The sequence below is a fragment of the Macaca mulatta genome, chromosome 7 (assembly GCF_049350105.2).
Source record: "Macaca mulatta isolate MMU2019108-1 chromosome 7, T2T-MMU8v2.0, whole genome shotgun sequence".
Lineage (NCBI taxonomy): Eukaryota > Metazoa > Chordata > Mammalia > Primates > Cercopithecidae > Macaca > Macaca mulatta.
In genome coordinates, this window is record NC_133412.1 from 165,329,296 (window position 1) to 165,347,219 (window position 17,924).

Below are 17,924 nucleotides of genomic sequence, written 5' to 3' on the forward strand. Positions count from 1 at the left end.
ATTGGAATCAATTCTTCAGCAATGAATACAACACACATCAGAATGTCTTTACCTTGCATACTTAGCTGAATAGCCCTGCGGAGATCTGCTTCCTCATCTTCCATGTCAATTTCTTGGCGACTTAGTGCCAGAGCCCTCTGCAAATCCTCCTCATCTTCATCTAACATTCCTGAGCCATCATTTGCTTCTAACACTCGTTCCAGGTCTGTTTTATGGACTCTAAAGAACAAAAGCACTGGTAGTAACTGCAACCAATCTTCTATTTTAGACATAACTTAAAGGCATTTGTAATGTAAAGGCTTTACGTAAGCCAAAACTTAAAACGTTTTCTGGCAAATAAGCTCTAGTAATATAATGATTGTGTTGTAATTTGAATCCAACTAAGTTTTTTTTCTCTGTTTCTTTTTTTGAGACAGGGTCTGACTCTCTTGCCCAGGCTGGAGTGCGGTGGTGTGATTGTGGCTCACTGTAGTCTCGACCTCCCCAGTTTTGGGTGATCCTTCCTCCTCTGCCTCCCAAGTAGCTAGGACTACAGACACGCACCACCACGTCTGGCTAATTTTTGTACTATTTGTAGAGGTGAGGTTTTGCCATGTTGCCCAGGCTGGTCTCAAACTCCTGGGTTGAAGCAATCAGCCTGCCTCAGCCTCCTGAAGTGCTAGGAATACACCATACCTGCTAACTTAGTTAATATATTTAAGTATTTCAAAGAGTTGATTCACGTTCGAACTAATAAACTTCACTAAAATGTAAGGTCCAAAATAGAGGTGCCGACAACACAAGGACCACATATTCAATGTAAGCATGAAAATTTTATTCTCATAATGAAATATCGTCATATGTTCCATACTGCAGGCCTCATTTTTACCTTTGCTCTTTCAGTTGTGCTAATTCTTCTCCAATAAGTTTTGGTCGGTGCATCTGTTGGACCCTGATCATCTGCAGGAGCTGGTCAGCTTCGCAATCTGGCAGGTCACCCTTAACAACAAATATAGAATAACCTAAAACAAAAAGGCAAAAATCAACCTAAACAGCTAGTAAAGAGATTCAAAATTGATGTAAAATGCTAGTAAAGAGGCAGCACAGTACACTGGAAAAAAATACAAGCTGAGGATTCAGAAAGATTTTAGTTCAAATAATGATTCTTATACTTACTAGTAAAGTCATCTAGGATAAGTTACTTAAAATCTCTGAGCCTCACTTTCTCCATTGTAAGACTGGAATAGCCGTCTCACTGAGTGACTGTGCGAAGTAAATGTCTGTAAAGGGCCCTACTAATATAGCACTTGACTGAGCAGGCTACTCACTTACTGGTATGAGAGAGAGTAAAGGAGTCGGTAAGAGCAACTGATTGAGAATCAGACTGCCTGCATCTGATCCCAGTTCTCCCACTTCCTAGCTGCATTTGTCTTGGTTTCTACTGTTAAACATAATGATACTGGTACCTTCCTGTGATGGTTAATATTATCAACTTGATTGGATTGAAGGCTACAAATTATTGTTTCTGGGTGTGTCTGTGAGGGTGTTTCCAAAGGAGATTAACATTTAAGCCAGTGAACTGGGAGAGGCAGACCCACCCTCAATCTGGGTGGTCACCATCTAATCAGCTGCCAGCTCGGCTAGAATAAATCAGGCAGAAATAAGAGTGTGGAAGGACCAGACTTGCTGAGCCTTCACCTTTCTCCCATGCTGGATGCTTCCTGCCCTCAAATATCAGACTCCAAGTTCTTCATCTTTTGGACTCTTGAATTTACACCAGTGGTTTGCCAGGGGCTCTTGGGCCTTTGGCCATAGACTGAAGGCTGCACTGTCAGCTTCCCTACTTTTGAGGTTTTGGGACTTGGACAGGCTTCCTGGTTCCTCAGCTTGCAGACAGCCTATTGTGGGACTTCACCTTGTGATCATATGAGTCAATATTCCTTAGTACATTACCCTTCATATATACATCTATCTTATTAGTTCTGTCCCTCTAGAGAACCCTGACTAATACACTCACAGGGCTGTTTTGAGGACACAGTCAGATAATGTGTGCAATAACTAGTAACATGGCTAAAACTAATCATCTGTGGAAAGAGCTACCCTGACCCACACATGTACACCCCTTGTAACTAAAAATAGGAGCTGAGAAGCCAAATACCTAAAAGCTATTTAAGGTGTCAAACGTGTGGTTTGCATCCCAAAAGAATTACATTAGTCTAGTGTGACTGTGTATAAATATGATTCCAGAAATCCAGGGTTTCCCCAAGCTAGATGCTACACACAAAAACTAAGAGTGGGCTATACCTAAAACAATCTAAGTTTTTCTATTATTAATTATTATTATTATTTTTTATTTGAGATGGAGTCTCACTCTGTCACCCAGGCTGAAGTGCAGTGGTGCAATCTCAGCTCATTGCAACCTCTGCCTCCCAGGAGGTTCAAGCGATTCTCCTGCCTCAGCCTCCTGAGTAGCTGGGATTACAGGCACCCGCCACCACGCCTGGTTAATGTTTGTATTTTTAGGAGAGATGGGGTTTCACCATGTTGGCCAGGCTGGTCTCAAACTCCTGACCTCAGGTGATCTGCCCACCTCAGCCTCCCAAAGTGCTGGGATTACAGGTGTGAGCCACCGCACCTGGCACATTTTTCTTAAACTCTGGTGTTTGTTATTGGATATCCTTTGTTAGAATTAACACATAATGGGACAAAGATTGTAAGAACTACTAATGGAAAACCTCAAAATAGTACAATGAACATTTTTTATGAGGACAACTGTATTCAGAGTTCAAATGGTTTAATGTGTTTTCTGCCAGTAAAACTGTTTCTATATCGTACAATAAATATGCCAGCTCACCATGGTATTCTATGAAGAGTGTCTGAAGAATGGATACTCTGCCCTGTTCAGGGGTCATGGTCAAGATCTTGGGTTTTATTCAAGACTTCAGATTTTATTTTACTTTTCAATTTTTTTTTTTTTTTGAGAGTCTTGTTCTGTCACCCAGGCTGGAGTGCAGTGGTATGATCTTGGCTCACTGTAACCTCTGCCTCCTGGGTTCAAGTGATTCTCCTATCTCAACCTCCCAAGTAGCTGGGACTACAGGTGCACAACATCACACCCAGTTAATTTTTGTATTTTTTTTGGTAGAGACAGGGTTTCACCATGTTGGCTAGGCTGGTCTCAAACTCCTGACCTCAAGTGATCTGCCCCTCATCCTCCCAAAGTGCTGGGATTACAGGCATGAGCCACCACGCTCAGCCTAAGACTTCAGATTTTATTCTAAGTGTGCTGGGAAGCCACTGAAAGACAAGGAGTGAGGGTGGGACATAACAGGCATTACACTGGTTAAGAAGCACTCTGAGCAGCTCTATCAGTATAATATATAGGAACCAGAGTACAAGAAGTGTCACCCTTATGGAAATGGAAAACCTGATAGATAGCATGGATAGAAAAAAAAAATAAGTCTTTCATAGACATGTTCAGTTTGAAATGCTTTTTGGACTTCAAAGTGGAGATGCCAAAGCTAGGAGTTAGTCAAAGCTAGGTGTTCAGGGTAGATGTCAAGACTAAAGATAAAAGTTTGGTAATTACTGACACACAGATCTTATTTAGAGATATACCTAAGATCCATGAAAGGGATCTGAAAGATGCAGGCAACAAGTTAGGAAAACCACAGCATGGTGGGCTGGAGGTCAAGGGCAGACAGGGTTTTTAAGAAGGGATATCATTAGGAACCAAGGTTTTAACTATAAAAGAAAAAAGATACAAGTATCTAAAATCAAAGAATTAAAAACTCTATATTCCTAAATGTGAATTCACAATAACTACATAACAAACCAGTAGCAATAAGCATGCCAGCACTCAAATTGTGATCTCTAAATACCATTACTAAAAGACGGTTAGGCACAGTGGCTCATGCCTGTAATCCCAGCACTTTAGGAGGCCGAGGCAGGTAGATCACCTGAGGCCGGAATTCGAGACCAACCTGGCCAATATGGTGAAACCCTGTCTCTACTAAAAATATAAAAATAAAAAAACACTTAGCCAGGGGCCAGGCGCAGTGGCTCATGCCTGTAATCCCAGCACTTTGGGAGGCTGAGGTGGCAGATCACCTGCAGTTAGGAGTTCGAGACCAGCCTAACCAACACGGAGAAACCCCTTCCATCTCTACTAAAAATACAAAATTAGCCAGGCGTGGTGGCTCATGCCTGTAAACCCAGCTACTCGGGAGGCTGAGGCAAGAGAATCGCTTAAACCCGGGAGGCAGAAGTTGCAGTGAGCCGAGATCACGCCATTGCACTCCAGCCTGGGCAACAAAAGGGAAACTCCATCTCAAAAAAAGAGAAAAAATTATCCAGTCGTGGTGGCACGCACCTGTAATCCCAGCTACTCGGGAGGCTGAGGCAGAAGAATCGCTTGAACCCAGGAGGCGGAGTTCAAGAAAAGGAGAAGGCACACTAGAGACAATCCTAAGGAAAAAATAAAAATGGGGAGGCAGCTGGAGTTTCATGGAATTAAGAGAAGATTTTTCTTTTTAATTACTGGAGTTAAAAAGCTTATTTTTCTGCTTATAGGTACATTACCAAAAAAAAAAAAAGGGGGGGGGAACTGATTATACAAGAGAGTGGAGAGATGAAAGCAGGAACATCTTGAGTAGGTGAGAGGAGCTGGGATCCAGCCCACAAGTGAGGGACTGGTCTTCGCTAGAGGTAGGGGACCATTCATCTATTTTAGTAGTCGCAAAGCACAGGTGAAGATATAAGCAAATTAGTACACTTGCTGGTAGAAAGGTAAGAACATAATTTTAATTGCTTCTATGTTCTCAGCAGAATGTAATGGAAGGCCATACGCAAGGTGTGTAAGGAAGGGAGAGGAAAGTGGTTAAAGGTTTGAAGACAGAAGCTGTGAAATTAGTCACCTTGGAAAGTGGCACATGATTTTTTATAAACATCTGAAGAGTGGCACATGATTTTTTATAAACATCTGGAGAGTGGCACATGATTTTTTATAAACGTCTGGAGAGTGGTACATGATTTTTTATAAACATCTTGGAGAGTGGTATGGGGATTTACTAAGAAAACATAGTAGAAATATCAGGCAGCACTAAAGGCTCATCTGAATTTTGTGATTATAATAAATTTAAAGTAAAACCTTAGCTAGGTGCGGTAGCACAAGCCTGTAGTCCCAGCTACTCAACAGGCTGAGGCAAGAGGATCACTTGAGGCCAGGAGTGTGGGGCTACAATGAGCTGTGATCATGTCACTGCACTCCAGCCTGGGCTTCAGAGAGGCCTAGTCACTTTGATAGACAGATGGATGGGTGAATGGATGGATAGATCGTTTAAGAAAAAAGTAAAACCAATCATCATGTTTTATGTTATTTTTTAGCCATATCCTGCTACTCTGGTACAGGAATGGACAAGGCCAAGATTTGGTTTTAACCAGGGTTGAGATTTTTGTCATTCAAGTATGATGGAGGGAGAGAAGGGGGAAACAAGCTGAAGAATGCAATGGAGTGATTATAACAATGAATTACAGAAAATAAGCAGCAGAAGAAAGGAAGAATGCATATAAAGGAAATGCTTGGGCCCCACGGTAGGGTTTAAAGAATGGCTGGAATAAAAAAAACAGATAAAACATGGTTTAAGGATAGGAGGTGGTAGTTAAAGAGTAATACGCTTGCAATTGAGATTTGACAGTGGTTATGATTATTGGTAATAGCTAAGCAAGAGTGAGTGATTTTGAAACTAAGAAGTAGGTACTGGATTACTGGATTGATTAGCAATACAGAAATCATTAAGAATGATAAAAGGAGTTGAAGTAGAGAAAAACACAATGAGTCAGATCCTAAAATCACTGATGAAAAGAGACTTTTGGATGAGTGCAAAAGGGCAAGGGATAGTTTAATCTAGGGGCGTGTATTTCTTTCGTCTTTGAGATGGAGTCTCTGTCGCCCAGGCTGGAGGGCAGTGGCGCAATCTCAGCTCACTGCAAGATCCACCTCCCGGGTTCACACTATTCTCCTGCCTCAGTCTCCCAAATAGCTGAGACTACAGGTGTCCACCACCACAACTGGCTAATTTTTTGTTATTTTTAGTAGACACGGGGTTTCCCCGTTAGCCAGGATGGTCTTGATCTCCTGACCTCGTGATCTGCCCGCCTCGGCCTCCCAAAGTGCTGGGATTACAGGCGAAAGCCACCACAACTGGCCCTTAGGGGCATGTATTTCAAAGAAACTGGAGTTTATAGGGAAGAACAGTGGCCTAGAAGAGGCAAAAAAGAAAAATATCTATCCCTCCTCTCAGCTGTGTGGTATGTGATGTATAAAAGAAAAAACCATTACTTAGAAGGGCTGCAAAGAAAGCAGCATCCTCAGAAGAGGGAGGGCCAGGTGCCAGTGAGAACTCTAATGGAACAGCGTCACCCAAATCACAGCCTATCACCACGTCAAACCTAAAGATTGTTTCACTGCCACTGCCAGAAAAACAGTATTGTCACACTGTCATCTAATGCTCCAGTTTATTTAACTACTTCGAAAGATAACGTTACAAAATTTTCAGGCTTTACTTACCTTCCTGTTGTAATTGAGCCAAGAAAAGTGCAAGATATGTATCTGATATTAACTCTGGACCCGTCAAGAGAGAATTCAAGTTAAACCACTGGAAAAAAAATTGTCAATATTTAAGTTAGTGCATATTATAGGTAATAAAGTAGTTTCACATGTTAAGAACAGATATAACCCATCAAAGTTTAGTAAGATTGTTTAAACTCTGGAAATATTTCAAGTTGAGCTCTTTCCTCTGACTGAATAATATCTTAAAAGAGAATACTGCAGATTTATCACTATTACTTTTTTTTTTTTTTTTTTTTGAGAAGAGTCTCATTCTATCACCCAGGCTGGAGTGCAGTGGCATGACCTCAGATCATTGCAACCTCCGTCTCTCAGGTTCAAGCAATTCTCCTGCTTCAGCCTCCCAAGAAGCTGGAACTATAGGCCCGCGCCACCACACCCAGCTAATTTTTGTATTTTTAGTTAGAGACAGCACATTTGCCACATTGACCAGGCTGGTCTCAAACTCCTGACCTCAAATGATCCTCCCGCCTTGGCCTCCCAAAGTTCTGGGATTACAAACATGAGCCACTGCACCCGGCCTCTGTTAGATACTCTTTTTTTTTTTTTTTTTTGAGACAGAGTCTCGCTCTGTTGCCCAGGCTGGAGTACAGTGGTGCAATCTCGGCTCACTGCAAGCTCCGCCTCCCAGGCTCATGCCATCCTCCTGCCTCAGCCTCCCGAGTAGCTAGGACGATATGCGCACACCGCCACACCCGGCTAATTTTTTGTATTTTTAGTAGAGATGGGGTTTCACCGTGTTAGCCAGGATGGTCTTGATCTCCTGACCTTGTGATCCACCCGCCTTGGCCTCCCAGAGTGCTGGGATTACAGGCGTGAGCCATGGCGCCCGGCCCTGTTAAATAGTTTTTTAAAAACAACACTTTGCTTTAAACTATAAACATTAAACCCTCCCAAAAGAATAAAAATGGATAGTCCGTAGTTGAAATGTCTTTATTAATAGCTATAGTTAAATCTTTTTTCAAAGTATCAGTCCAACATAACTCTAATCGCATCTATCATACTGATGGGAGGAAAAATGACAACTATACAAAGTTTTCCCATTACCGATAATTTTTGTCAAAAGATTCCAATTGTGAGAAAGTCAGAAGTTCCAGGAAGATAATTTATAATTACCAACTCAGTTTTTAAAAATCACTAAATTAGGTGGGCATGGCAGCTCATGCCTATAATCCAAGCACTTTGGGAAGCTAACGTGGGAGGATTGCTTGAGCCCAGGAATTTGAGACCAGCCTGGGCAACATAGTGAGACCCTCTATAATTTAAAAATGTTTTTAAAAAACACTATCACATATAACATATAAACACATTTTTTTTTAAAGAGATGGTCATCTAGGCTGGAGTGCAGTGGTGCAATCATAACTCACTGCAGCCTTGAACCCCTGGCTTAAGTGATTCTCTCGCTTCATCCTCCCAAATAGCTGGGACTACAGGTGTGCACCAAGATGCTTGACGAATTTTCTAATTTTTTTTGTAGAAATGGGGGTCTCTGTGTTGTACAGGCTGGTCTCAAACTCCTGGCCTCAAGACATCCTCCCACCTCAGTCTCCCTACATGCTGGAATTACAGGTGTTAACCACTGCACTCGGCCCTAATTAACATCATTTATCACTACCACAAAGTATTCCTAATTTAACCCACAAGATACAAAAAGTGTTTAAAGTTACTGTCAGTATCATGACCAACTATTTTCCTGGATTTTGACAATGTTAATACTTTTTCCAGCCTTCTTTTTTATTATACAGGGACCTCAGACAGAGTCTATAGTGAAAAATATAGTTTTAAACAAAAATATAAATTAGAACCAAAGAAAATAAAATAAACCAAAATTTGACATCTTCTGTATTTGTTTTTTTTTTGTTTTTTTTTTTTTAAAGATAGAGTTTCACTCTTATTGCTCAGGCTGGAGTGTAATGGCGTGATCTTGGCTCACTAAAACCTCCACCTCCCAGGTTCAAGCAATTCTCCTGCCTCAGCCTTCCAAGTAGCTGGGATTACAGGCATGCGCGAACACACCCAGCTAATTTTGTATTTTTAGTAGAGACGGGGTTTCACCACGTTGGCAAAGCTGATCTTGAACTCCTGACCTCAGGTGATCCACCCACCTCAGCCTCCCAAAGTGCTGGGATTATAGGCATGAGCCACAGCGCCCGGCCAACATCATCTGTATTTGTCAAAGATAATGTAATTCAAAATGTGAAAATTCAATTTTGAAGAACTAAAAATTTTTAAATCTCTCAAAATAATAAGATAGACATTTATTTGCAAATTAATACGAGGGTACTTCTGAAATCTAAGTCTACAGACCTTAAAAATTCAGTGCTTACTTTATACAAAAAAAGTAAAGAATACTGGATCATAATTTTTAAAAACACGTAAATAAAACCCAGAGGTTAAATAATCTCAGCAGTACCCTACCCTGGTTTTTACCTAGAGGTGATTCCCACTCGTGTCAGCCTCTACTGCTCTAAGTTGCACTTTTTAAATTTTTTTTCGGTAGAGACAAGGTTTCACTGTGTTGGTCCAAGCCGGTCTCAAGCTCCTGGCCTCAGTGATCTCCCTGCTTCAGCCTCCCAAAGTGCTGGGATTACAAGCGTGAACCACTGCACCCAGCTAGCCTCCACTGTAAGCTTCTAGATTACACCTCCTTAACTTGCTCTTGGCTCCTCAGGAAGAACTTTAAGAAAGAACCAACTTAGGGCTGGGCATGGTGGCTCACGCCTGTATTCCCTGTATTTGAGAGGCAGAGATGGACAGGATCACCTGAGGTCAGGAGTTCAAGACCAGCCTGACCAACATGGAGAAACCCCGTCTCTGCTAAAAATACAAAAATTAGCTGGGTGTGGTGGTGCACTCCTGTAGTCCCAGCTACTCGGGAGGCTGAGACAGGAAAATTGCTTGAACCCGGGTGGCGGAGGTTGCAATGAGCCGAGATCCCACCACTGCACTCCAGCCTGGGTGACAGAGCAAGAATCCATCAGAAAGAGAGAAAGAGAGAAAGAAAGAAAGAACGAACCAACTTAGGATGAAGCTAAGTAGGTGACTTTTCCCAAATTTGATTTGGGTGACTTAAAAGATAACAATAGGGTTTTTGTTTTTGAATTATCTCTTATAGATTTAATTCAATATACTTTCTTGACATATCTTTTTTGGCTTTTATTTACTTTTTTAAAAAAACAAACAGCTTTATTGGGGTATAAGTGATATATAATAAACTTCACATATTTAAAGTGTACAATTTGAAACTTTTTTTTTTTTTGAGAGAGGATCTCCTTCTGTCACCCAAGCTGGAGTGTAGTAGTGCGATCATGACTCACTGCAGGCTTGACCTCTGGGCTCCCTCCTCATCCTCCCTAGCACCTAGGACTACATGCATGTATCACCACACCTAGCCAATTTTTCTTTTTTTTTTTTTTCATTTTTTTGTAGAGATGGGGTCTTGTGACATTGCCCAGGCTGGTCCTGAACTCCTTGAGCTCAAGTGATCCTCCTGCCGTGGCATCCAAAAGTGCCGGGATTACAGACATGAGCCACTGCACCTGGCCTTTGAAATGTTTTGACATTTGTATACTGTACTCCCATGAAACCATTACTACAACCAACACTATGACACATTAATCACTGCCACGTTTCCCATGCCTCTCTCTGACCCTCCCCCCTCTCACTCTTCCTTAGCCTTTTCATCCCCAGGCAACCACTGGTGGATCTGCTTTTCATCACTACAGATGAATCTGCACTTTTCTAGACTTTTAATAAATGATACCATACAGCATGTAGTATTCTGTTTCGGGGTTATTCTTTCAGCATAATTATTTTGAGATTCATCCATGTTGCTGCATGTATCACTAGTTTATTCTTTTTTACTGTGCTAGCTGGTTTTCAAGAACCCTCTTTCAAAGATTCAGAATTCTAATAAAAAGGATGTTAAATGATTCTGTTTCTTAAAATAGCTTGCTCAAGACATATTTCATGTTTTATTTAACAAATAGAAGTGATTTTATGTAGACGTATGTATTACATGGCTTTTGGAATCATATGAATAATCTTACACTAAAGCAAGCATAATTGAATGCTTTATTCATGCTTGACACTATTTCAGGCTTTGTGACAGCACTATGCTAAATACAAATCTACAAATGTAGTAATTAACTGACAGAACATAGTCATCACATAAAAACCCACTTCAAAGTAACCACATTTGTATTATATTTAATATAGAATTTTTCTTATGATATAGTTAAATTGCATATACTTGTCACAAATAAATTTACAAGGAAAACTGATATGTTTTAAAATGACAAATTTCTATCTATCAAGATAGATAACCATGCCACAAACACACACATTACTACTCAGTTTCCTAATTTTAAAGTCAGCAATCCTTTTGTTTTTTCTTTTTAATTTTAAAATTTCTTTTTCTTTTTATGTTTTATAAAACAGAGTCTTACTCTGTCACCCAGGCTGGGGTACAGTGGCACAATCATAGTTCACTGCAGCCTCACACTCCTGAGCTCAAGTGATCCTCCTGCCTCAGCCTTCCAAGAAAGCTGGAATTACAGATGTGAGCCACCATACCTGGCTTTTTTTTTTTTTTTTTTTTTTTTATAAGAGACAGGACCTCCCTTTGTTGCCCAGGCTAGTTTCAAAGTTCTGGCTTCAAGTGATCCCCCAACCTAAGCCTCTCAAACTGTTGGGATTACAGGCATGAGCCACCACATCTGGCCCACATTTTAGTTTTAAATGGGGCACAATATAAGAAAAAAAGACAAGGAAGGGTAAGAAATGTTACCTGTTTTCCTAATTTTCTAACTGTAAACCAGTGTTCCTTATAATTGCATATAAATGATCTTTCATTTCTAAAAAAGAAAACACACAATATTAACTTGAAATATTGAATTCATACTTATGTTGTCTACTGGCAAACATTATATAAAATTTGTGATAATTTAAGATTAGATTTACAGTTAAGTGTCACTGATGTTTTTAAAAGATCACACAACCATATGAACGTCTCTGCAGCAGCTTAGTGATGCCGGGCCAAAAGATGGCCTCACGCACCACTTACGGGGCAGCTCTGTGCTGCCACAGACACTGGGGTGCCAGGAAGGCTACAGGGCAGATGCTCATGGACATCACAAAGGTGAAATAGGAAAGTCTGAGGGAATGAAACAGGGAACATCAAAACACAAGTATTCCAAATATATTTCTCTTCTTTAAGAAATATCTTTAAAAATCAAATTTGGGAAAAGAAATGTATGAAATGCAAAACAAAATCTTACATAGGATCGATCCTGAGCCTCTGATACTCTGGACTGTTGAACAGGATTAGTTCTAAACCCCAAACTTTCAAGGCATTGCTTATAACCTGTTAAGAAAAATAGTAACTTTTCATAAGCCAAACCACTCCATTCCAAATTGAAGAAGTATAGCTATGTCAGTTGTGTAAACACTTTAAGAAGTATAGCTATGTTAGTTGTGTACCTCATATATAAATTTCTCTAGAAGGCTACAGGTTTTTTTTTGTTTTTTTTTTTGTTTTTTTTTTTTAAGACAAAGAGTCTTGCTCTGTTGCCTAGGCTGAAGTACAGTGGCATGATCTCGGCTCACTGCAACCTCTGCCTCCTGAGTTCAAGTGATTCTCCTACCTCAGGCTCCCGAGTAGCTGGGATTACAAGCATGCGCCACCACACCCAGCTAATTTTTGTATTTTTAGTAGAGACAGGGTTTCACCTTGTTGGCCAGGCTGGTCTCAAACTCCTGACCTTGTGATGTGCCCGCCTCGGCCTCCCAAAGTACTGGGATTACAGGCATGAGTCACCACGCCCAGCCGGCTATAGGTTTTCAAAAGTGTGTGTGTGTATAGATATATCACTAAATCCATAAAAAACATACACATATATATTAGAAGAGTGCTTTTCATACCAGGTCTCTGAGATGTTCCAGAAAACCACACAATTCCTACATAAAACTGTCTCAAAAATCCAGATGTATGTATATTCTACCCATAAGTGCTATTCTTAAAACTAGTCTACTATATACATCTGGTAATTTGGCTGCCGTGGGTGCTACTTTAGAAAATGTATATTCAACTTACTACTTGCAATGTCAGAAATCGTGTCTACCAAAATAAGTTCTCCCTGGGCACTTAAACTGAAGTTTCCATAGGTATCAGACTTCCAGGGTCATGGGCTTGCCACTTGTAGAAAAAAACAAAATGCAAACCTGATTATTTCAATCTGTCTGACAAAAAATGGGAAATTTCTGAAAATTCACTATCTACCCTCCAAGGTAGCCAACAAAGAAGCAAGTCAACCAGGTACCGGCAAAGACAGAAAGTGAGTGCAAGGCAGTGGGTACCAAGAGCAGCAAGGCACAAATAGGAAACGCCAAGTGCTGGGCCTACTCTGACCTCTGATTCCAGCCCTGCAGTAGCCATTACCTGTTAACAGTGGCACGGTAAAGCACTAGATGGAAATGCTGGTGGATGAGGAGGAGTCCAGGAGGGCAGTACAAGAGAAATACAAACAAAGGTATCTGCAGAGATAGGTCGCTCAGGAGAGGTTCTGAAAGACCTCTGGATACAACTCACAGTGTCAGAAAAGAATGAAAGACATGCAGATAAAAGAATCTTTCAAGTACATATATATAACCACCAAAGAACTCAAAGAGAAAAATCAAAAGCCACAGACCATAATAAGGAAATCCAGTCTGGTAGGCTGATTTAAAAGGATGGTAGCAAGGTACTGCATTTTCTTAAGTTTACCCAACAAATGGTAAGTTTGAGACATTGGGACTTATTATAATTAAGGGTATTTGGTTTTCTTTGAGACAGAGTCTTGCTCTGTCACCAGGCTGGAGTGCAGTGGTGCGATCTTGGCTCACTGCAACCTCTGACTCCCTGGTTCAAGCGATTCTCCTGCCTCAGTCTCCAGAGTAGCTGGGATTACAGGCTTGCATCACCACGCCCAGCTAATTTTTGTATTTTTAGTAGAGACAGGGTTTCACCATGTTGGCCAGGATGGTCTTGATCTCCTGACCCTGAGGTCCGCCCACCTCGCCCTCCCAAAGTGCTGGGATTACAGGTGTGAGCCACCATGCCTGGCCAGAATTAAGGTTATTATTAGCATCCAGATGCAAATTAAATAATCTTTCTCAAAAAGGAATTTTTAAATGCCCCACTCTAATATGAAGATTCTACAATCCTTTCATGTTTATCTATATAAAAATCTAGTACTCTAGTTGGCCGGGCATGGTGGCTCATGCCTGTAATCCTAGCACTTTGGAAGGCTGAGGCAGGTGGATCACAATCTGGTGATCTAGAGTATAATCTTATACTCTGTAGACATGATCTATTAGAAGAACTTCTGAAGGTCGCCTTGTTATAGTGACTATTGAAAGGCTGTGAAACGGGGCCTGGGATGTAAGCAACACATAGTAGATGCTTGTGACTACTTACCTGAATAGAGAAAAAACCACTGTCATCCATATTTCCAGAAGGCTGCTGTTAATTTTGACAGGTAGTTGAAGCACGCGTGGGGGTGGGGAAAGAAGGATACAAACTGTCATTAGCGTGCATATTTAAAATAACATCTTTGCATTTCCATTTCCAAAGTTAACAGTGCAGTTATAATTCACCAGTCAGATCCCTATAGGAAGAATGGCACATCCTTTTCTAAATAGTATCTACGTTTTTAAAAGAAATGTAAGCCGGGTGTGGTGGCTCACACCTATAATCCCAGCACTTTGGGAGGCTGAGGCAGGTGGATCACGAGATCAGGAGTTCCAGACCAACCTGACCAACATGGTGAAACCCCGTCTCTTACAAAGATACAAAAAATTAGCCAGGCATAGTGGCGTGTGCCTGTAATCCCAGCTACTTGGGAGGCTGAGGCAGGAGAATTGCTTGAACCCAGGAGGCGGAGGTTGCAGTGAGCTGAGATTGCGCCATTGCACTCCAGCCTGGACAACAGGGCAAGACTCCGTCTCAAAAAAAAAAAAAAAGAAAATGTGACTTAGTGAGTTTAACATCAGTACCTGTAAAAACGTGCGATAATCTTCACTAGTAACTCCTCCTTCTGCCATTCTCATCCTCTCCTCCTCATCCAGCTGATGTGCAATTGAGGATAATTCCACAGGGCTAAAATATTCTCCTTGCAATAAATTATTCAGGCAATGTTGAGCACAAAGTGAGCCTTCTTGCTAATATTTCCAAAAGAAAAAATTAAAATGTGACTTATTAAACAGAATTGCACAGTATTTTCCCCTAAATAATTTAATCATTAACTTTTCTTTCTTTTTTGAGACACAGTCTTGCTCTGTTGTCCAGGCTGGAGTACAGTGGAGCACTCTCGGCTCACCACAACCTCTGCCTCCTGGGTTCAAGCAATTCTCCTGCCTCAGCCTCCCGAGTAGCTGGGACTACAGGCATGCACCACCATGCCCGGCTAATTTTTGTATTTTTAGTAGATACAGGGTTTCACTATGTTAGCCAGGATGGTCTCGAACTCCTGATCTTGTGATCCGCCTGCCTCAGTCTCCCAAAGTGCTGGGATTACAGGTGTGAGCCACTGCGCCTGGGCAACTTTTTTTTTTTTTTTTTTTTTTGAGACGGAGTCTTGCTCTGTCACCCAGGCTGGAGTGCAGTGGCACAATCTCAGCTTACTGCAAGCTCTGCCTCCCGGGTTCACGCCATTCTACTGCCTCAGCGTCCCGAGTAGCTGGGACTACAGGCGCCGCCACCACGTACGGCTAATTTTTTGTATTTTTAGTAGCGATGGGGTTTCACCGTGTTAGCCAGGATGCTCTCGATCTCCTGACCTTGTGATCCACCCGCCTAGGCCTCTCCAAGTGCTCGGATTACAGGTGTGAGTCACCGTGCCCGGCTCCAACTATTTTTTAACATAGTTGAACTGAACTTTCAGCTTTAGATAAGTATAATTAACATAGGTACATGCATTTTCATTTGTTAACATTTATTTTACAAATCTACTATTAATGAAACTACATTACATGATCAAAAATTTAAGAATTATTTTAAACAAACATTATCGGTCGGGTGCAGTGGCCCACACCTGTAATCCCAGCACTCTGGGAGGCCGAGGTAGGCAGATCACGAGGTCAGGAGATCAAGACCATCGTGGCTAACACGGTGAAACCCCATCTCTACTAAAAAATACAAAAAATTAGCCGGGCGTGGTGGCGGGCACCTGTAGTCCCAGCTACTCGGGAGGCTGAGGCAGGAGAATAGCATGAACCCAGGAGGCGGAGCCTGCAGTGAGCCAAGATCACACCACTGCACTCCAGCCTGGGCAACAGAGCAAGACTCTGTCTCAAAAAAAAACCAAAAAACAAAAAACAAAAAAAATTATCATCTATCAAATGCATCAAATCTCATACTTTACTAAAAACCACTGTATAAAACATTTAGTCTCCCTCATTTTCACTACCTAAAATAAGTTCATTCTTGGAGATTCCACAGTAAATTACTAATGGTGAAAGGAAATTTTAGTCTCTAGAACAGTTATTTATTTATTTAAAAAATGAGATCTGACTATGTTGCCCAGGCTGGACTTGAACTCCAGGGCCCAAGGGATCTTCTTACCTCAGCCTCCCGAGCAGCTAGGACTACAGAAACATGCCACTGTGCCTAGCTGCCTAGAACATTTATTCTTTTAACATAATGCCGGTCAAGCATGGTGGCTCATACCTGTAATCCCAGCAGTTTGGGAGGTCAAGGCGGGTGGATTGCTTGAGGCCAGGAGTTCGAGATGAGCCTGACCAATATGGCGAAACCCCGTCTCTACTAAAAATACAAAAATTAGCCAGTGTGATGGTGTGCACCCGTACACCTAGCTAATCGGGACTCCAAGGCATGAGCATCGCTTGAACCTGGGAAGTACAGACTGCAGTGAGCCAAGACTATGCCACTGCCACTCCAGCCTTCTGTCTCAAAAAAAAAAAAAAAAAAAAAAACTCCACACAATTTAAATGCTTGTTGACAGAATTTCAAATCTTAAGAATCAATACAGGTGAGAAAAATTCTGTTCCATGTTAAAACTTGCAGTTACAGAGCTGAAGTTCTCTTCATGGAACTCTACAGATAATGTACACGCAGCGTAATGCAATGAGCAGAACTGTCCCAAACAACCCTGGAGCTCACTCCTGGACAAGCCAGCAAGAGGGACTGCACCCAAGCTCAGCTCCCACGGGACGACAGGCTTCCTCCTTATGGGAGGTAGGTACAACCTCCCACGGGTTCAGAACCTTCAAGTGCTGGGCAGTTTCTCACACAACTGGCAGCCTGAATCCAAGTCCAGGGTGCCTGGTACCGAGTAACCTGTGTGTAATCCTCCTCCCCACAGCAGTAGCTTTCCCATGCTACCTGGTAAGAAGGGAGAATCACGTATAGATGGATCCCTCCCTGTGAACACAGACACCAGGTTTGCCCCTTCCTGAAATGATAGCAGATGAGAGAACATTTCCTTCTCCTGCTAACCTTGGCCCTCCAAGTTCTCTCTTTCCCCAATAAGGTCTATTCCTTAACCCAACTTATCTGACATCACACAATTTGTCCTGAGCTATGTTACACAGTAGACTCTAAAAAGAACCACCTTGCAAGACGGAATTTTTTCCTGATAAATCAATTTTCTAGGAACAAAATTCAGCTGGTGAAAAAAATATGGGTTATATGTGTATAATGGAATAGGAAGACAGCATTGAGACAGCCTGAGTCTGAGATAAGTTTATCCTCATCTTTTGGTAAGGAATAAGTAGCTTGGAGCCAGAGAGAACACTAGCCCCCAAGTCTTCTCATGAAAATAGACTTTTTGTTTCCACTTCTTTCTCTTTCTTCTATATTTCTACTACCAGAGTGCAACTCTTACTGAATGATATGCAAATTGAAGGGATATACAGATGTTCTACTTATAACCTATTGAAAAACAGCCAAGGCTGGCTGCGGTGGCTCATGCCTGTAATCCCAGCATTTTGGGAGGCCAAGGCAGGAGGATTACTTGAGTCCAGAAGTTTGAGACCAGCCTGGGCAACATGGTGAAACCCCATTTCTACAAAAATTAAAAAATTAACTGAGCATGGTGGTGTGTGCTTGTAGTCCAGCTTCTTGGGAGGCTGAGATAGGAGGATAACCTGAGCCCCAAAAAGGTTGAGGCTATAGTAAGCTGATATTGCACCACTGCACTCCAGCCTGGATGACAGGGCAAGAACCTGTCTCAAAAAGAGGGGAGGGGAGGGGAGGGGAGGGGAGGGGAGAAAGAAAAGAAAAGGCAAGACAAACAAGCACTTCACAAGACAGTCAAAT

General features: G+C 41.7%; 1 protein-coding gene across 19 annotated transcripts in view; it reads right to left on the bottom strand.

Annotated features, from left to right (window-relative positions):
* The window catches only part of ATXN3 (ataxin 3), a 67,798-nt gene that overhangs the window by 42,812 nt on the left and 7,062 nt on the right, over positions 1 to 17,924 (bottom strand). For 12 of the 19 annotated variants that reach the window (XR_013396490.1, XR_001446407.3, XR_013396492.1 and 9 more), the window contains exons 2-8: positions 14,642 to 14,806; positions 14,064 to 14,108; positions 11,887 to 11,972; positions 11,397 to 11,463; positions 6,548 to 6,635; positions 869 to 1,001; positions 53 to 219 (exon numbers count right to left, since the gene is read on the bottom strand). Coding sequence is in view for 5 of the 19 variants with exons in the window: in XM_077941642.1 (XP_077797768.1) it covers positions 53 to 219; positions 869 to 1,001; positions 6,548 to 6,635; positions 11,397 to 11,463; positions 11,887 to 11,972; positions 14,064 to 14,108; positions 14,642 to 14,806 (751 nt within the window). In the remaining 14 variants the exon portion in view is untranslated. The remainder of the gene's footprint in view (positions 1 to 52; positions 220 to 868; positions 1,002 to 6,547; positions 6,636 to 11,396; positions 11,464 to 11,886; positions 11,973 to 14,063; positions 14,109 to 14,641; positions 14,807 to 17,924) is intronic. The other 7 variants (XR_013396496.1, XR_013396497.1, XR_013396498.1 and 4 more) reach the window with 3 other exon arrangements.